Source organism: Trachurus trachurus, assembly GCF_905171665.1.
Source record: "Trachurus trachurus genome assembly, chromosome: 18".
NCBI lineage: Eukaryota > Metazoa > Chordata > Actinopteri > Carangiformes > Carangidae > Trachurus > Trachurus trachurus.
Window position 1 is genome coordinate 7,160,531 of NC_139909.1, and position 21,338 is coordinate 7,181,868.

Genomic DNA, 21,338 nt, shown 5'->3' on the forward strand with positions numbered 1-21,338 from the left:
GTTCAGGAACTATTGTTTTTAGTTTTGACATTGTGTTAAAATAGTAGGCTACTGATTATATTTATGTTGTGCAGCCCATGAGGTTGTTTCAAATGTGCTATACAAATAACATTTGAGTTGAGTTGAGTTGAGTTGACCAACTGTAAGTAACATAGATCACTTGTTTGTTTTTCTATATGTTTAAGCACTCCCTGAGCTGAGGGATGAAAGTGCTTCAGATTTAACAGAATTAGTAGTAATTCCCTCAGTGTACAGGCTACCTGATAGGACGGAGTATTAGGGCCACATTGAGGGAAAAAGAAATCCCCCAACTTCGAGAATAAAGTCGTAAATTTACAAGAATAAAGTAGATTAAATTTACAACTTTATTCTCAAAGTTTGTGAAAAGAAAGTCTCAATGTGGCCCTACTCAGTCGTAACCTGAAGTCTCACTGCCTTTAAATTTTACATAAGTTCATAATTGTTGTACTGACATCCACCTACACAAGTAACCACACATAGGGCCTACACTTAGTGCAGCCCAGCACAGCCATAACCACATCCTCTGCAAAACGTGTGCCACACACAGTCAAACAGGCAACAACAAGTAAAAGTTGAAAATGACAGAGGGGAAAAAAAGAAAAGAAAAAAACACACCTGCAGGCCAGTTTACGATCAGGGTGATTGTGATTTTGCCTCTTCCCGGCTGTTCAACTAGTTTGAATGCAGGTGTAGACAGCTCAGACACGTCATTTCAAGTGTGTTTAACCTGAAAGGGTTAAATTAAACTGCAAATCAAAGTGAAACTTGAAACTACGCTCGAGCCGCTCACCATCGAAACCAACTGGATAAGTGTTTAGATCTTTATAGAAAACCTCAGAAAAAGCGCTCCTGTTTTTATGGTTGTTGCATTCACCTGAGATATAATGAATGAAATGTTACAGTGCATACCTTCACAGGATGACAGCAGAGCAGCCGTCAGGGTGAAGAGAGCAGCCGAGGAAAAGCCAGACATCATCCACCGGTGGGTAGATCTAGAGTGCTCTCTGTCTGCTGCTTTTTCTTCTTTTTCTACTTCTACTTCTTCGTCCTGACCATATTTGGTGTTGGTTTCCTGGAGTAATTTTGTCTGCAGTTGTAGGCTACACTTGAGCTGCTTGATACATGTCACTTATCTTATCTTATTGTAATGCCCACAGAAGCATCCGAGACGAGGTTTATCTTCCGAGTTGCCGTTTTTATTAAACTTAACCAACGTGAGCACACAGACACATTCTCAGCTCTCATGCTACAACACAAAACTTCCGGTGCACTCTCCTCAGACTCCGAGAGAGCCGCCCCCCCCCCACTCTCTCCACCAACCACCGGCCTGCACGCTGACTGACATGACCTGCAGCCCAGTGTTTGACAGAAAGGGTCAAGGGTGACAGACGGACAGCCTATGGCTTTTAACTGGGGCCGTTACACTACCCCCCCACCACAAAGTTCCTCGCCCACGAGGGACGCCCAAAACAATTTATAGTCTGAACTCACACACATCTCATCAATGCATGAACATTTTTGACTACTGAGCAAAGCCAACACTTTCCTTTTTTTTTTTTTTTTTTTTTTTTTTTTTACAAACAACAAAAATAAATGTCAATTTCAGTCCTTAAACACATTTTTCTAAACTAGGAGGGTCCGGGTAGACTACCGGCCCCTCCAGTGAGACCAGGGCGCATTCTAGCCCTTTCAGGAACATGTGGTGTGGTCTCACTCCTAACTACTCCCCCCCCAAAGGGGACCAACCAAGTCTCTGAACCGGTCTGGAGCTCTCCTCTGCCTTTGTGGCCGAGCTGTTTGGGGAACTGGGGATAAGGGAACTGGGGGCTCTGTCCCCGGCAGGGCGGCAGGGGAAGAGGGATAAGGGGGCAACGGGGACTGGGGTGGGCCGGTGAGTGCAGGCTGGTCAGGGTCGCCCGACGTACTCTGTGCCGGTGAGGAAGAGCCCCCTCTGTAGGGAGCCAGCCTGTCTCTATGCAGTGCAACCTTCCTTCCCCTCGCTGGCAACTGCACCCTGTAGACAACTTCTCCTAGCCGCTCCAGGACCCTACACGGGCCCACCCACTGGCTGTCCAGCTTTGGGCACCGGCCCTTCTTGCGCTGAGGGCTGTAGACCCAAACCAGCTCTCCAGCCAGAAAATGCCTCCCCTGCACTCTCACATCATAGTTCCGCTTTTGTCGCACACCGGCTCTCTGCTGCTGCCCCCGGGCGAAGCTGTGTGCTGACTCCAGGCGGTCCTGCAGCTTCCTGGCATACTCAGGACCTGAGGGTGTGTCTACAGCATCTGGGGGCTGGCCAAACGCCAGCACTGCTGGGGTGCGGAGCTCTCTCCCCAGCATGAGGAGAGCAGGGGTGCAGGATGTGGTCTCTTGAACGGCAGAACGACATGCCATGAGCACCAGGGGCAGATGGTCGTCCCAGTCCCGCTGGTGTTGTGCAGTGAGAATAGCCAGTTGCTGACCCAAGGTTCGGTGGAATCTTTCTACTAACCCGTCACTCTGGGGCCGCAAAGGAGTGGTGCGGGTCTTGTGCGCTCCCAGACGTTCACACATGGTGGCAAATACCCGGGACTCAAAATTTCTCCCCTGGTCGGAGTGTATGGTCTCGGGCACTCCAAAACGGCTGAACATGCCCTCCACCAGGGCATCCACCACAGTCCCGGCCTCCTGATCTGGCAGAGCGTAGGCCTCGGGCCACCTGGTGAAGTAATCTATGGCAGAGAGGACGTAGCGGTTACCTTTGTCTGAGCGTGGTAAAGGGCCCACCACGTCCACCGCCACTCTCTCCATCGGGGCCCCCACAGGAAACTGTTGGAGTGGTGCGTGAGAACGACCAGAGGGACCCTTGCGGGCTGTGCAGGGGTCACATCGGCGGCAAAAATCTTCCACGTCCCTCCTGCACCGACCCCAGTAGAAACTTTGGCGGAGGCGGTGGAGAGTTTTCCTTACTCCAAAATGCCCGGACCCTGCAGCTCCATGCATGGCCTTGAGCACCCCCTCACGCAGGCCCTTAGGGACGACGACCTGCCATCTTTCCTCCCCCGTTGCAGGCTCCTTCCACACCCGTTGTAGCACGCCCTGGTGTAGACGCAGAGCATCAAACTTGGACCACAGTCCCTTGGTCGTTGTGGAGAGCGCTGCCACTTCTTCCCATGGGGGGCGCTGTTGTGCCTCCACCCACTGCAGAATGAGCTGTAGGTCCACGTCCTGTACCTGCTGCTGTCTCCACTCTGCCATGCCCACAATCTGCAGCTCCCGGCACATGAGCTCCTCCGCCTGCTGCACAGTGGAACCAACGTCCTCCTCTCCCCGAAGCTCCCTCTCTCTCACCTCTCTCTTCTCGCAGTAGCGACACCCGTCTGCTGCACACGGCCGGCGTGAGAGGGCATCGGCGTTTGCGTGGCGTGCCCCAGCTCGGTGCTCCACGTGGAAGTTGAAGGCCTGGAGCTCCTCTAACCACCTGGCCACTTGTCCCTCTGGCTCCTTGAATGTCATGAGCCACTGAAGGGCCGAATGGTCCGTCCGCACTGTGAACAGCAACCCACACAGGTAATATTTGAAGTGCCTGATTGACAGAACGACCGCCAAAAGCTCCCTGCGGGTGACGCAATATCGCCTCTCATGTTTGTTAAAGGCCCGGCTGAAGTAGGCGACCACCCGCTCTCCATCCGGCCCCACCTGAGACAGTACACCTCCCACACCCACACCACTCGCGTCTGTATCCAGGATGAAGGGCAAGGTGGGGTCAGCTGGAGCAAGCACTGGAGCCTCGCTCAGGGCACGCTGGAGGCTGCTGAATGCCTCCTGACACTTTTCAGTCCACACAAAGTCTCTGTCCTTTTGTAGGAGCTGGAACAGGGGTGCAGCGGTGCAGGCAAAACCCAGTACAAACCTCCGATAGTACGAGGCCAAGCCCAAGAAACTTTTCAGCTGTTTCTGGTTGATGGGGGCGGGCCAATCAGTGACGGCCTGCACCTTCTCTTTCATGGTGCCGATGCCCTCCCCTCCCACTCTGTGTCCCAGAAAGCACACCTCCCGCTGCATGAAGTGGCATTTGTCGGGGTGCAGCCTCAAGCCAGCTGCTCTGATTCTTGTCAGCACCAGTTGCAGGGAACCCAGGGCAGCCTTGAAGGAGCTGCCATGTACCAGAATGTCATCAAGATAGACCAGGCACTGCTGACGGGGTACACCAGCCAGCACCTTGTCCATCACCCTGGCGAAGGTGGCAGGGGCGTTACAAAGTCCAAAACAGAGAACCTTGAACTGCCACAGCCCCCGCCCGGTGCAGAAGGCTGTCTTGGGCCTGGACTCAGCTGCGAGGGGTACCTGGTAATAACCGCTGCGGAGGTCCAGGGATGAGAACCAGGAGGACCCCGAGACCAGGTCCAGTGCCTCGTCAATGCGAGGGAGGGGGTATGAATCCTTCTTGGTTACTCCATTCACTGGTCTGTAGTCTGAGCAGAGCCGCCAGCCGACTTTCTTCGGTACCATGACAACAGCTGCTGCCCACGGACTATCGGAGGGCTCAATGAGGTCTGCCTGCAGCATTTTTTCCACAGCTTCATCACAAGCCTGCTGACGAGCCAAGGGAAGGCGGCGAGGGCGACACTTGATAGGCTGCGCATCCCCTGTGTCGATCTCGTGCTGCAAAAGATGAGTTCTCCCCACCTCTTCATCACTCAGCGCAAAACAGTCTCGAAACTCCAGCAGCACCTGCCACAGCTGCTCCTGCTGCTGCGGGTCGAGGCTGCTACAGTTCCTCCTCCATATCTCTCTCACTGCAGCCAACACCCTCTCCTCCCCCATCTGTGACACCGAGGGTGAGGCCGCTGTGGAGAGACCTCTGCCGGGGCTGATGGTGCGATTCTCACTTTGGGGAGGGGACACAGGAGACAGGGGCCTGGGAAAGGAGGGAACAACAGTCTCTATTGCGTTAGCTGCAGGAGAGCCCGGAAGCGAGTCAGGAAGAAACCTGGGAAACAATGTGATAACTGGGCCCTCCTGAAAACTCACAGTCCCTCTTAGGAGATCCAGCTGACAGCCTGCAGCCCTCATGAAGTCCAGGCCCAGGATACATGGATCCTGAACCGCAGCTATCCATACTGGGTGACGCAGCGTTCTTCCCCCCACCGTCACAGACAGCACACCTCTGCCTCTCATAGGAGCCAGCTCACCTGTGACCGTGCGCAGTCGCACCGAGGTGGTCTCGAGCTTTGTCCCTTCTGGTACCACATCTGGTCTCACCACAGTCACTGTCGACCCTGTATCCACTAGCGCCGAACATGGCACTCCCTCCACTGTGATGGGAATGTAACAAGAGTCACCTGCAGATGCACGCCCCACTGCGACGACTGGCTCCCAGCATGAGTTGTCAGCATCACCTGTTTCTGTGGGGAGTGGCGCCTGGCTCCCCTGGCTGCGATGTTGGGCACCTCCAGATGGCGGTGGGGGATGTGGCTGCCGTGCTACAGATGGGGCTGATGTTTGGGACCGCATATCCCTCTCTATGCGGGCCCTGAGCCGTTTCCCTGAGCCTGGCGTGACTTGGGGCATTCTCTGACCAAATGTCCAGGCTGGCCACACCCCCAGCAGACCCTGGGCCCTGGGTGTGGTCTGCGTGCTGTCTGCAGTGACACAGCCCTCAACAGTCCAGTTACTTCATCCACCCACGCCGGCCTCTCTTCGACAGGAGGGCTCCCCACTGCAGCCCTTACAGCAGGTGAGTTCTTATCATGACAGCTTGCACCAGCCACGCCCCACACATTCTCCCTCTCCACAGCCATCTCCAAGGCTGCCTGCAAGGTCTGAGGGTGCTGCAGCTGCACTTGGACACGTAACTCCGTGGGGCTGAGGGCTCTGATAAATTGGTCCCGTGCCAGCTCGCTCTGTACTCCTGGGGGCATGTGAGCATACGCCCGCCGTGTCAGGCTCTCTACGTCGTTGGCCAGCACACGCAGCGGCTCCCCTGCCTTCCTGCCCCGGTTACTCAGTTCATTTCGCAGGAGCTCGGGCTGTAAACACTGTCCAAACCGTCTCTGTAGGGCCCCCACTAAAGCTCCATAGTCTCGTCTGTCATTCGGGCTCAGCAGCAGAAGACAGAACAGAGCATCATCAGTGAGGCACAGAGCCAGCTGTAGCGCTTTATTGTCCATTGTCCATCCCTCTGCATGAGCTAACAGTTCAAACTGGGCCAGGAAAGCCTCCCAATCGGACTTACCGGAGTACTTGGGGGTTTTCACAGTTGAGACCACCACCGGCCGAAGAGCGCCGTCCTGCCTGCCGCCATCCATCGCTGGCGAGCCACTTCCGGTCAAGCGAGGAGCGGCGCGAATCGCCGATGAAGGGGTCAGGCCGGCCTCGGTAGCCATCTTCACCGCGGCGTCCCTCAGCCGATCCCTCGCTTCGTGAGCAGCTCTCGTGAACTCACTGCTCACGTCCTCCGACCACCCGCAAGCACCGCCGTCCTCCTCATCAGTCCTCACCTCGGCCTTCACTTTTTTTCCTCGTCTGCCGTCCATAACTCGCGGCGGCTAGCGGCGGCTAGCAGCAGCTAACAGGCTAACTCGAGAGCGACGCCAAACTAGCCTGACCGGATGCCGTCTTCCGTCCGAAGTCACTTCTGACACCAGTGTAATGCCCACAGAAGCATCCGAGACGAGGTTTATCTTCCGAGTTGCCGTTTTTATTAAACTTAACCAACGTGAGCACACAGACACATTCTCAGCTCTCATGCTACAACACAAAACTTCCGGTGCACTCTCCTCAGACTCCGAGAGAGCCGCCCCCCCCCCCACTCTCTCCACCAACCACCGGCCTGCACGCTGACTGACATGACCTGCAGCCCAGTGTTTGACAGAAAGGGTCAAGGGTGACAGACGGACAGCCTATGGCTTTTAACTGGGGCCGTTACATTATCTTATCTTATCTTATCTTATCTTATCTTATCTTATCTTATCTTATCTTATCTTAGCACATACAGTATTGTTGCAGTGGTGCAGTGTTTAACACTAATTTCTGTTGCATTTACTGTAGGCTAAGTATTTTACCCGTTTTACCCCATCTCACATAAAAAAGCTGTGTGGCCAGTGACAGATGTGCGGACATGCACAGCTCCACAACATCACACCAGGTCTGATCGTCTACCACAGGGGTTGGCAACCTTTGACATGGAGTGAATTTTTTTGTCAATGAGTGTGCCAAAAGTCCACAATTACATTTTGGACTTAGTGTTAGTATTTTTTTTATGTCTTCTGCAGAAGCTGAACCAGAATAGGGTTACTTCTGCTTTAAAGCAGAAGTAAGTGATATATTTGTGTTAATATACGTCTTAAATAGTTATATCTTCCGACAGCAATCACTTACATAGAGTGTTTGGACTGAAACACGGGTCTGTCAGTCCCTCTGCTCTGCTCTGAGCCGAAGAGAAAACATTTATCGTATCCTACAGTTTTTATCCAATGAGGAGAGAGAACGGCATGCAGGGCTGTGTGTGCAGCCAAGGAACGCCGTGAATGTGACGACGTAGCGACGAGGACTGTTATGGTGCGTTCAAGAAAACTCGTATTTTTCCGACCGTGAAGTGGTACCAGTTCGATCTGGTACGAGTTCACCGGTCGGAAGTTACGAGTGGCCGTTATAGTGACTTTCACCGGTAAAACAGGTCGGAAAAACACGAGTGGGTTGCCTGAAACGCTACAAAGTCGTAAGTTGTGACTTGAAGCTGTAATTTACGATTTCAAAAGCCTGCCTGGAACGCAGCATTAGCGAAAACGACCGGACCACTCACTTCTGCTTTAAAGGAGCGATGTAAGGAGGAGCTGTTTCACTATGGGAAAAAACATAGTTTAGTTTAGCTATGTAGTCAATGACAGTGTGGACACTGGCAGCTCTTCTACCATGGCAGAAGCAGATAAGGTAAAGTCTAAACACGGAAGTGTTGTTGCTGTTGTGTTTACACTTTGTTTTGATGAGTGTGAGTCTGTTTAATCTGTTGTTTTGTGTTCATAGAGTTTACATGGAGCTGCAGCTTAATGTCAGAATATAACACCTGTTAGAAATATAAATTACCAGTTGCATGTCTCTTAAAGGGCCAGAACAGACATTTATGTTTGTTCTTTACTGCTTCAAAGAAGGACATAAATGACAGTATAACAGAAAATGACAAGTAAAAATACTTTAAATGTCTAAAATCTGAAATAAATGAATCTGATATTTCGTGTGGACCCAGAACTGCTGCTTTCCTTTGCCAGATTGTCATTGCTACCTCCGTGTGCCTTGCTCTCTTGTGTTCATTCTTTGTGTGTATGATATGTTTCTGTCGGACCGGTTTTGGAGTTTTTGCCTTGCCCTTTTTGGATTTGTTTGGCTGTTTCTCGGACTGCCTTCCTGTGAATTACCCTGCCTGTTCTTTTGTAAAGATTTGTGGAACTTGGGCTGAACAGTGTAGCTTTGTCTGTGTGACTGAGTCTTCTGATAGTCTTCGGCCTTGTCACATTTTTTCACAAAATGAAAGTTGATTAACATTGCGTAAGTGTGACATAAGTGTACAGTATTACTGCACCAAAACTATTAAGGAGGATTAATGCAGATGTTGTTGATGTGTGCCCCCCTCACACACATCAACATGTGTGCCCCCCTCAACTCCAAGGACATGTCCTTGGAGTTGAGTGAATCTGGCATGGGACTGGACCTTTGTGCAAAGTTTGGTGTTTTTTCAGCCATGGGAAGTATGACTTCCTCGGAAGAAGAAGAAAGAGGTGCCCGGACCCTAAAAAACCACTGAATGAGAAGGTGTGTCCAAACCTTTGAGCTTCAGTCTGTTATTTTCCAGTTTGTGATCACATGGCACCACCTTGTGACATAAATATATTACTGCACCAAAACTCCTGAAGAGGAAGAAGTGAGTGTAGATGTAGTTGTTGATGTGTTGTTGTCTCCTGTGACAGGGAGAAGATGATGTGCTGCTTCCTGCTGCTCCTCACACTGACCTCCTGTGTCTGTGGTGAGTTTACTCCTTCACTTTATTCTCTACAAACTGATACAAGTCCTCAGTTAGTCTGCTCCTCACTTTCCCTCTGTCTCCTCAGAACCAACATTTGTAGTGAAGGTGACACAGAGCTCCTATCAGGCAGAGGAGAACCACAACATCACACTGGAGTGGACCTTCACCAACACTCAGGGGTCAGCAGAGCCCATCGTTGTCTACTGTGAAGCCAACACGCATGACAGAGTCTCAGTCCTGTATCATCTACATGAGGGTGATGAGGTCTCAGAGTCTCAGGATAAACAGTTTTCAGGACGAGTCCAGTGTGACAGAGACGTCCTCAGAGAAGGACGAGTCAGACTTCATGTGTCCAGACTCAGGACTGAAGACTCAGGACTTTACTGGTGTCGGGTCATCAGTGAATCTAGTGGGAGTGGATCTGATGAATGTCACCTGAACGTCACTGGTGAGTTGATTCAGTAGAGTCAGTAGATCTCTGGTGATGGAGGTTACCACCAGTGTTGTACAGACTCTGCTGCTGAACTAGACCTGATGGAGTTTGTCTGCTTTTTTCTTTTCTTTTTCCAGCAGCCGTTGATCAACCTCAACCAGAGAGACCAAGACCAGAGAGACCAGACCCATGGAGGAAGGAAATTATTGGCTTCTACATTGGAGTGACAACAGCAGTCACGGCTGCAGTTTTCTCGTTTCTTGGGCCTTGTGTAAATATTTTGGTAAAAAGGAGAGAGGCCATCGCAACTGGAAGAAACCAGAGTTTCTCTTGGATTCAGTCCATCAGACCTAAAAGGAGGAAAATATGTCAATACTGCTGCCCAAACCCAGAGTCTCCCTCAAATCCAGTCCACCTAGACTCTGAACCACCGTCCTCTGTCGTACCAACAGAACCTGAGTCAAAGAACCGAGAGACAGAAAAAAGGACTCTGTCTGAACCACCGTCCTCTGTCGTACCAACAGAACCTGAGTCAAAGAACCAAGAGACAGAAAAAAGGACTCTGTCTGAATCACCGTCCTCTGTCGTATCAACAGAACCTGAGTCAGAGAACCAAGAGACAGAATCCAGGACTGTCTCTGGATCAGATACTGATGGAGACATAACCTGATTTGTAATCTATCATGTGTACTTTTCTGGCTTAAACAATGTTGTTTTGGTGTTGAGTTGAGTAGTTAGCATTAAGCAGTTTAATAAGCATCAACAGTTAATGTGAGTGTTACTGTAAATATTATTTTCATTTGATTTGAAAAGCTGTTGTTTCTTTTAAAGGCACGTCAACCAGGTTTGCACACTCTGTCTTTTGCTGAGACTGTGACAACGCACAGTAAACTGTTCAAAGGTTATGATGTAAATATACTGTTAATGATAATAAATAAATGAATAAATAATCATAATAACAATTTATATGATTGAAGTTGTTCTGTCTTCTTCTGTGTGTGAGTCTTAATGACAAAGACTCAGAAGTTACCAAGACTTTAAATCTGTTTTTTAATAGTTTGTCTCAACTTAAAAAAGGCAACAACATTTTCTTTTTGAACATGTAGAGACTTTACAGATGAGTCGGTTTGAGTCAACAGTGTGAGGGCAGTTCAGAAGAGTGATAGGAGAGATTTGGTAAATACAGTCTGTTCATGATGGGATTGATTCATATATGTGTGTTCACTGTTTAATCTACAGCTCTGTCCGTGTTGCATCTACATCCTTATATCCGGAGTGAACAGCAGATAAACTGAGTGAGAGCAGCAGGAAAAGAGAAAAGTGAATAACTTTCTGCCCTGGCCCTTTAAAGAGGCCAAGCCTTCAATGAATAATGAGGCATGTTGAGGGTCAACGTCAGAACATAGACGAAGCCAGCTGGCAGTGGAGTTTGTCACTTGCCACACTCACTCAGAGCCAATCATGCTCACATTCACTGACATAGAGTATTAATTCTCTGTTATACAACGTCCTGCATGTAATTGGCTTATCATCAGATATACGTGTGACAGAACATCTTCTATTGTCTGATACCTGCTGGTCTTCTACTGTCTGATACCTGCTGGTCTCTGGTCTTCTACTGTCTGATACCTGCTGGTCTCTGGTCTTCTACTGTCTGATACCTGCTGGTCTCTGGTCTTCTACTATCTGATACCTGCTGGACTCTGGTCTTCTGTCTGATACCTGCTGGTCTCTGGTCTTCTACTATCTGATACCTGCTGGACTCTGGTCTTCTGTCTGATACCTGCTGGTCTCTGGACTTCTACTGTGTGATACCTGCTGGTCTTCTACTGTCTGATACCTGCTGGTCTCTGGTCTTCTACTGTGTGATACCTGCTGGTCTTCTACTGTCTGATACCTGCTGGTCTCTGGTCTTCTACTGTCTGATACCTGCTGGTCTTCTACAGTCTGATACCTGCTGGTCTCTGGTCTTCTACTGTTTGATACCTGCTGGTTTTTGGTCTTCTACTGTTTGATACCTGCTGGTCTTCTACTGTCTGATACTTACTGGTCTCTGGTCTTCTACTGTCTGATACCTGCTGGTCTCTGGTCTTCTACTGTCTGATACCTGCTGGTCTCTGGTCTTCTACTGTCTAATACCTGCTGGACCTCTACTGTCTGATACCTGCTGGTCTTCTACTGTCTGAAACCTGCTGGTCTTCTACTGTCTGAAACCTGCTGGTCTTCTACTGTCTGATACCTGCTGGTCTCTGGTCTTCTACTGTCAGATACCTGCTGGTCTCTGGTCTTCTACTGTCTGATACCTGCTGGTCTCTGGTCTTCTACTGTCTGATACCTGCTGGACTCTGGTCTTCTGTCTGATACCTGCCGGTCTCTGGACTTCTACTGTCTGATACCTGCTGGTCTCTGGTCTTCTACTGTGTGATACCTGCTGGTCTTCTACTGTGTGATACCTGCTGGTCTCTGGTCTTCTACTGTGTGATACCTGCTGGTCTCTGGTCTTCTACTGTCTGATACCTGCTGGTCTCTGGTCTTCTACTGTCTGATACCTGCTGGTCTCTGGTCTTCTACTGTCTGATACCTGCTGGTCTCTGGTCTTCTACTGTCTGATACCTGCTGGTCTTCTACAGTCTGATACCTGCTGGTCTCTGGTCTTCTACTGTTTGATACCTGCTGGTTTTTGGTCTTCTACTGTTTGATACCTGCTGGTCTTCTACTGTCTGATACTTACTGGTCTCTGGTCTTCTACTGTCTGATACCTGCTGGTCTCTGGTCTTCTACTGTCTGATACCTGCTGGTCTCTGGTCTTCTACTGTCTAATACCTGCTGGACTTCTACTGTCTGATACCTGCTGGTCTTCTACTGTCTGATACCTGCCGGCCTCTGGTCTTCTACTGTCTGATACCTGCCGGTCTCTGGTCTTCTACTGTCTGATACCTGCCGGTCTCTGGTCTTCTACTGTCTGATACCTGCCGGTCTCTGGTCTTCTACTGTCTGATACCTGCTGGTCTCTGGTCTTCTACTGTCTAATACCTGCTGGACTTCTACTGTCTGATACCTGCTGGTCTTCTACTGTCTGATACCTGCCGGTCTCTGGTCTTCTACTGTCTGATACCTGCCGGTCTCTGGTCTTCTACTGTCTGATACCTGCTGGTCTCTGGTCTTCTACTGTCTGATACCTGCTGGTCTCTGGTCTTCTACTGTGTGATACCTGCTGGTCTTCTACTGTGTGATACCTGCTGGTCTCTGGTCTTCTACTGTGTGATACCTGCTGGTCTCTGGTCTTCTACTGTCTGATACCTGCTGGTCTCTGGTCTTCTACTGTCTGATACCTGCTGGTCTCTGGTCTTCTACTGTCTGATACCTGCTGGTCTCTGGTCTTCTACTGTCTGATACCTGCTGGTCTTCTACAGTCTGATACCTGCTGGTCTCTGGTCTTCTACTGTTTGATACCTGCTGGTTTTTGGTCTTCTACTGTTTGATACCTGCTGGTCTTCTACTGTCTGATACTTACTGGTCTCTGGTCTTCTACTGTCTGATACCTGCTGGTCTCTGGTCTTCTACTGTCTGATACCTGCTGGTCTCTGGTCTTCTACTGTTTGATACCTGCTGGTTTTTGGTCTTCTACTGTTTGATACCTGCTGGTCTTCTACTGTCTGATACTTACTGGTCTCTGGTCTTCTACTGTCTGATACCTGCTGGTCTCTGGTCTTCTACTGTCTGATACCTGCTGGTCTCTGGTCTTCTACTGTCTAATACCTGCTGGACTTCTACTGTCTGATACCTGCTGGTCTTCTACTGTCTGATACCTGCCGGCCTCTGGTCTTCTACTGTCTGATACCTGCCGGTCTCTGGTCTTCTACTGTCTGATACCTGCCGGTCTCTGGTCTTCTACTGTCTGATACCTGCCGGTCTCTGGTCTTCTACTGTCTGATACCTGCTGGTCTCTGGTCTTCTACTGTCTAATACCTGCTGGACTTCTACTGTCTGATACCTGCTGGTCTTCTACTGTCTGATACCTGCCGGTCTCTGGTCTTCTACTGTCTGATACCTGCCGGTCTCTGGTCTTCTACTGTCTGATACCTGCTGGTCTTCTACTGTCTGATACCTGCTGGACAAGTGTCTTGCATGGTGTCCATTTGTCCTGAAAAATAGCTGTATTGTGTATTCATCAAAGTGAAAGTTGGTTAACAGTATGTGGCTTGTCCACGGTCGTGGTTGTGTTCAGGTTAGAGCATGTTTCAGTCTGTTTGACGTACTACCTGTTGAATCCTGACAGATAAAAAAAAGAGTTATGTTGTATTTCTGTCTTGTGGCCTTATATGTGGACTGTGACTCTCTGTTGTGTTGATTATTGCTAGTCTTCACATTGGAAATGTGAAGTGTGTGGTAGTGCAGGTGAAAATTTAAACTCTGACCATCCCTCTTTGTACAGAGACCAATCACTGATCAGATTTCCTTATGTTAAGATCAGGCCACTCTTTTACAGAGTCACACCCTCCCTCAGCCCCCAGCTACTGACCCGCCTTGACCCCCACCAACATAGTGGTGGGACAGATCGCAGCTCCAAAACATTATACTTGGACATTCATATCTGATCCTCCACCATGGCAGAAGAGAGTGAAGGTAAAGTAAATACAGAGTTGATATTGTTGTGTTCACAGTTTGTTTATTTTTGATGAGTGTGTCTGTTTGATCGGTTGTTGTGGGTTCATTGAGTTCTCATTAATGTCAGAATATAACACCAGTGATAGATATAAATAACAAGTTGCATGTCTGTCTTTTAAAGGGCCAGAACAGACATTTACTGTCAGCTTGTTTTCACTGCTTCTTTTGAAGGACAAACATTGTAAATTAATAAATAGAGATGAATGATTAAATACCCAAAAAGCTGTAAAATGAATCTATTTTAGTTATGACTAATTCTGTGTTGTTTTGAACACAAATTCATGTAAGATTTAAGATAATTTATATTGCTATCACTGGTTTAGTAGTTTTCCTTGTTTTAAACAACCTGATATTTTGTTTGGACCCTCAAACTGCTTGTGTTGAACATGTATCACACAGAATATTGTAGATCCTTGTTACACCTGAATTCCAAGAAAACAAAGCTTCTGTTGAGATCAGTAGAAATGGCGCCATCTTTTGGCAGAAACATATTCCTGCACTAGACTGTAAAGATGAAGCAGCCTGGTCCTGACTGGAAGAAGTGAGTGTAGATGTAGTTGTTGATGTGTTGTTGTCTCCTGTGACAGGGAGAAGATGATGTGCTGCTTCCTGCTGCTCCTCACACTGACCTCCTGTGTCTGTGGTGAGTTTACTCCTTCACTTTATTCTCTACAAACTGATACAAGTCCTCAGTTAGTCTGCTCCTCACTTTCCCTCTGTCTCCTCAGAAGCAACATTTGTAGTGAAGGTGACACAGAGCTCCTATCAGGCAGAGGAGAACCACGACATCACACTGGAGTGGACCTTCACCACCAACACTCAGGGTTCAACAGAGCCTCTCATTGTCTTCTGTGAAGTGACCACTAATGACAGAATCTCAATTCTGTATCATCTACATAAGGGTGTTGATGTCTCAGAGTCTCATGATAAACAGTTTTCAGGACGAGTCCAGTGTGACAGAGACGTCCTCAGAGAAGGACGAGTCAGACTTCATGTGTCCAGACTCAGGACCGAAGACTCAGGACTTTACTGGTGTGAAGTTGTCACTGAACATGGGAGGAGCTATGCTGAATGTCACCTGAACGTCACTGGTGAGTAGAGTCAGTAGAGTCAGTAGAAGTGAGCAGAAGCTCTGTTGTTGGAGTGTCTATAAATATTCTCATTCATCCTGGTCATCGTTATCTACTCTGGACAACAAATTGAAACGAAGGCAACTGGACTAGTATTTGTTTTGTCTTTTTAAGGGGCTTCCCACTGATGTTAAATACCTGGGTCTTTCTCCACTGTTTGTCAGACTAGTGAGAACTAGTCAGACCGATGCGTTGTGAACTGATGAAGCCCCTTGGATTAGAGGCGAAACGTCTTCCTAGACAAATACTAGTCCAGTTCCCTTCGATTCAATTTGTTGCCCAGAGATCTGGTGATGGAGGTTACCAGTGTTGTTCAGACTCTATTGCTGAACTAGAACTCTAGATTATTTACTAAGACTGTCATTAATGAACACAACATAGAATAACCTGCACATGGAAACAAACATCAGGAGCTTCAAACACAAACAGTCCACATCTGAACTTTGGACCTGAAGGGCCAACAAGTGTTTTATGTCTTTTACAGAAACTGTCGGTGAACCAGAACCAGAACCAGAACCAGAGATCCCAGAACTGGAGACACCAGAATCAGGGATTTGGGGTACTATTCTTTTTATTGGGGAACTGACAGCCGGAGCAATTTTACTGGTCCTCTGTCTGGCCTACTGTCCTGTCAAGCTTTACAGACAAAAAAAAAAAATATGTCAACACTGCTGCCCAAACCCAGAGTCTCCCTCAAATCCAGTCCACCTGGACTCTGAACCACCGTCCTCTGTCGTACCAACAGAACCTGAGTCAAAGAACCGAGAGACAGAAAAAAGGACTCCGTCTGAACCACCGTCCTCTGTCGTACCAACAGAACCTAAGTCAAAGAACCGAGAGACAGAAAAAAGGACTCTGTCTGAACCACCGTCCTCTGTCGTACCAACAAAACATAAGTCAAAGAACCGAGAGACAGAAAAAAGGACTCTGTCTGAACCACCGTCCTCTTGTCGTACCAACAGAACCTAAGTCAAAGAACCAAGAGACAGAACCAGGACTGACTCTGGATCAGATACTGATGGAGACATAACCTGCCTTGTGACTATAATTTGTATTCTTCTGTCTTACATAATGTACATATTGTTTTGGTTTTGAGTTCACATGTAGATGACAGCATTCAGCAGCATCAACAGCTGATATCGGTGTAAATTAGTTTTCCATTTGATCTGAAAATTCATCACTTGCCTTGTTGCTTCATTTACTGTAAAGCTACACTGCCCAGATTTGCACTTTATATTTTTTAGAATAATAATTTATTTTTTGTCATGTAATTTACTTTATAATTATTTTACACCCCCCTAACTATTAATGAAACAGTCTAAATGTATAATCAACTGTCCTTGTGTAAAGTTTATAGTGTAAATATAATGTAAATAACCCTTTATTTATCAGAGTGAAGTTGTTCTGACTCTTTTGCGTCAGTCAAAGGCAACAAAATACAAAAGCATCATCATCATATTTATTCTGATGTGAGAAGCATTGAGCTGCTACACTTGTCGTTAGCTCTTCTGTCCACTAGGTGGTGCCAGTGATCTGTGAGAAGATCTGAGAGCTCTGGAGTCTCACTGATCCTCCTGATCAATTATTACAAGATCAATAAGGACCAACATCTTCCTGTGTTGACCAGTTACCAGAGATCTACTGAACTTAACGTAGTAACAGGTGTCTGGTATCATGGTTTAGTTTAATGTTGATATGTTCACACACAGATTCATGTCAGTATCTGTTTCAATGACATGTATAGACGTGTTTTAGAAAAGGCAGCAACACAGAGTCAGTGTTGTCGTTGGGTTTGGTTTTTACAACAGTGAAAAAGAGCTGCTGGTGTTGGACTTTGGACTTTTCCTTGCAGTTCCCCAGAGACTGAGAGAAACTCTGACACCAACAGCTTCATGTTGCTGCATTAGGTTGGTGACATGGAGGAGATGCCAGTCAGGACTCTGATCCTAAAGTCTGTAGGGCATTGACGAATAGTGGATTTTAGTATTCGCCGAATACTTCCCAATAGTCGACGAATAGTCGAATATTCGCCAGATTTTTTTTTTCCTAATCCATACGGCACCTCAGCTGCCAGCCATAACCCTACACTGTTTGCTTCTGTTATAAAGACACAATGTATTCGCTGTCATCCATTGTGATAAGCATTTACATGTATTTAATATTTTATACATTAGGAAGTCTCACTATTATTTGCTATTCATTTCAACACGTTCTAAAATAAATATATATATATATTTTTTTTTTTTTTTATCTCTACCGGTCATAAGCAGAGCTGCGTCGGACACTCCTCCGCTCTAAATAGCCATATATCCACCTTCGGTCGTTGTTACATGCATGCTATAGAATTTAGAAATAAAATGTCATGTTGACTGATTGTAAAACATTTATTTATTGATGTAAATGTGGTGATTTACAGTACATACAGTACATACAGAGCCCCGGGTAACAGCGCAGCTGTTCTGTCCAATAACGTTACACACCTGAAGCTTCACTTTTCATTCAAACTAATGTTGCTGATACAGTTGTTAGATTTCATCAGTGAGAAGAACATCTCCTAAAAAATAATTTAACGAGCCGGCGGGTACGTTAATTAGCGGTCGTTTTCTCTCCGGGGATGACGAGGACGTCAGGCGGCCGACCAGCTCTGCAGCCTGGGAAAGGTGACTGGCTGCTCCCGGGGGGCTGCTCACACAGGCGGAGCTTCACTGATCCGAAAAAAGTCGGAGCAAATGTCCAAACAGGCGTCATTTGGATAAACTAACCGCACATTAAGGATCGAAGCGGTTACTTTCCCTCATGAAAAAATATTAAAACTTAATCAAGCGACAGTGCTACCACGGTAACTTTTAGCTGCTTTGATTTAGCAGCTTTTAGCCGCTTTGGCTTCACCGGCCGCAATGCATTCTGGGAACCACAAGCACTACACTAGTCTCACATACGCCCACAGCGCCCCCTGCTGCATATCTGCTGTAGAGCATTCTACATCCATGAGAGCATTAATGTAGACGCCGTCCCACGGCTTTATTACAGCACCGGGCTTTTGAAAAAAGAAAAAAAAGGAAAAGGCGAATACTCGACTATGACTCACAGCGTCGAATAGTGGTTTTGATAGTCGAATATTCGAATATTCGACTATTCGGTGAAACCCCTAAAAGTCTGGTGTTTTTTGAGTCTTCACTGTTTAACTTGTATTGTCTGTCCCAGTGTCTGTGGACTCTCTCTGTCTTCACAAATCTGGTAAGAGAATGAAAGCTCTTCCTCATTTACATATATCAGGCTAGCTGGCCAATCACTGATCAGACTGCGGCCAGTTCCCGCCCACTGCTCTCCCTCGTCATACCTTTTATATGAAGCTTTTTTTAGTGGGTGTGTGTGGTATCAGTTGAAGTTTACTACGACGCCAGAAGAGACTGAAGGTAAAGTCCAGATACAAAGCTGATGTTGTTGTATTTTGTGAGTCTGTTCAGTGTTTTCTTTTGACGGATTGTGAGTTCTCATAGAGCCACAGTTTAATGTCAGAATATTAATAACTCTCTGTAGATCTAAGACTTGTTTTAAGGTTTAATGATGTTTTAGAAACGTTTCTCATTGAATGACCTAACTCTACTCTAAACCGTGAGGAAATCTGCTGTGTTTGACTATGATGACTGTAAACTAAAGGCAGAAGTTGTACCGTGATAAACACAATAGTAGTAGGTAGTAGTAAGTAGATATTAAAAAAAGAGAAAACTAACAGTCTCGTGTAGAAATAGGGGGCGTGGTCATCTCTTAAAGGGCCAGTCACAGTCACACATTACTGTAATATTGTGCAAGATGTACTCTACCACTCAAATGTTTCGACACACCTTCTCATTCAATGTTTTTTCTTTGTTTTTATTACTTTCTACATTGTAGATTCACACCGAAGACATCAAAACTATGAAGGAACACATGTAGCAAACAAATATATGTTAAACAAAGCAGAATATGTTTTAGATTTTAGATTTTTTGAAAGTAGACCACCTTTTGCTGTTAATGACAATGTTTTACATGGTTTTACACACCTTTGATTTCGTCATCAGTTTTATGAGGTTACTGTCACTTTATTCTCTACAAACTGATACAAGTCCTCAGTTAGTCTGCTCCTCACTTTCCCTCTGTCTCCTCAGAACCAACATTTGTAGTGAAGGTGACACAGAGCTCCTATCAGGCAGAGGAGAACCACAACATCACACTGGAGTGGACCTTCACCAACACTCAGGGTTCAACAGACTCCATCGGTGTCAACTGTCAAATGTTCACCGATGATCACAAGGAACCAAAAGTCCTGTATCATCTACGGGAAGGAGTTGAGGACACAAAGACTCAGGATAAACAGTTTATAGGACGAGTCCAGTGTGACAGAGACGTCCTCAGAGAAGGACGAGTCAGACTTCATGTGTCCAGACTCAGGACTGAAGACTCAGGACGGTACCAGTGTCATATCCTCAATGAACTGGGGAGTGGCTCTGATGAATGTCGACTGAAAGTTTCTGGTGAGTAGAGTCAGTAGAAGTCAGTAGAAGCTCTGGTGATGGAGGGTTACCAGTGTTGTACAGACTCTGCTCTCTATATTATTCACTAAAACTGTCTTTTACAGCAGCTGTTGATGAACCAGAAGAACCGGAGAGACCAAGACCAGAGGAGGAAGAGCCACCGAGTTGGGGAATGATCGCAGCCTACGTTGCTCTGGCAGCAGCGGGTTTAGTCGTCATCGGTCGGCTCAGTTATTTCGTTTACCGTCACAGGATCTTAAAGAGAGAGAGGCGAGAAGCCCGCTTGGCTGCACGGCCTCAGATTGTCTGAGAACCAGACTGTCAGATCGAACTGGACTCTGGCTGGACCATCGTCCTTTGTCCTAACGCAGTGTGTTTGGAAGTATCTGGTGTGGAGTAGAGACTCTGGTCAATGTGTTGAGTTGTTTTCCTCGATGTCAGAGGCCGAGCTAAAGCAGCTCGAGTCTCTGTCCTCTGGCTACAGTTCAGGATCTGACAGCCTGAGTTTGGTCACAAACTGTTTTAGGTTTGACTTTAAACTGTGCTGCAGTTATTGTCGGTGTAAATAAAGTTTCTACTTGTTATAACCTGGTGTTTCTCTACATCTCCAGCTTCATCTCCAGAGTGAACAGCAGATAAACTGAGTGAGAAGAGCAGGAAAAGAGAACAAAGAAGAACAAGGAGATGGCGATTTTCTGCTCTGGCTCTTTTAATTAATTAATTTAACAAACAAACATTTCATAAACATTTCCTTCACACTTAACAGGGTATTAAAAAAAATAGGAACTGTCCTTTAAGAAAATCACAATAATAGATAACCGTGGTAATGTGGTCACAATAATCATGATGTAATTACATCCCTAACACACGCACCTTCTGCGGTATTAATCCCTTTATGATACATGACACCACAAAGAACTACGACAGCAGGAAACAGGAGGAACAGCAGAAACCGGAAAGCCAACAGAACCAGCCAAACCTTGACTCGGAGACGTCCTGTAACAACAATATGAGACATTAATAAACAGTAAAACATTAAATCAACATTTTTGACCAATGCAGCACTACAGGTTTCAATTATACTATACAAACCTTCTGTGTAAAGAGTTTCATCATTTAGTTTGCCACAGACTCGACAACCATTACACGGGGGGATCAGGAGAACCAGTAGAAACAGCAGACCCAGTAGACCAGCGATCCAGGCTGGAGGAGGTTCTGTTGTTGACAAAAACATCATGAGATTACACACACACACACACACACACACACACACACACACACACACACACACACACACACACACACACACACACATACACACACACATATATATATACTGTATATAGTACAGGCCAAAAGTTTGGACACACCTTCTCATTCAATGTGTTTCCTTTATTCTCACTGAAGGCACCAAAACTATGAATGAACACATGTGGAATTAACAAAAAAAGTGTGAAATAACTGAAAACATGTCTTTTCTTCTTTGTCTTCTCTTTCTTTTTTCCTTCTTCCTCTTCCTCCTCTATCTCTGCCCCCACCAATTCTAGTTTCTTCAAAGTACCCCCCCTTTG

The 21,338-nt window shown here is 46.9% G+C and overlaps 1 protein-coding gene across 1 annotated transcript; it reads left to right on the plus strand.

Moving 5' to 3' along the window:
* Positions 1-7,820: 7,820 nt before the first annotated feature.
* On the plus strand, positions 7,821-19,775 carry LOC311001835 (uncharacterized protein; the record flags this gene model as incomplete). The annotated part of the gene is made up of 5 exons (XM_083993014.1): positions 7,821-7,935; positions 8,967-9,022; positions 9,108-9,470; positions 15,738-16,205; positions 19,402-19,775. The coding sequence occupies exons 1-5, from the start codon at positions 7,886-7,888 to the stop codon at positions 19,773-19,775; spliced, it is 1,311 nt and encodes a 436-aa protein (XP_083849140.1). The 5' UTR covers positions 7,821-7,885.
* Positions 19,776-21,338: the final 1,563 nt, after the last annotated feature.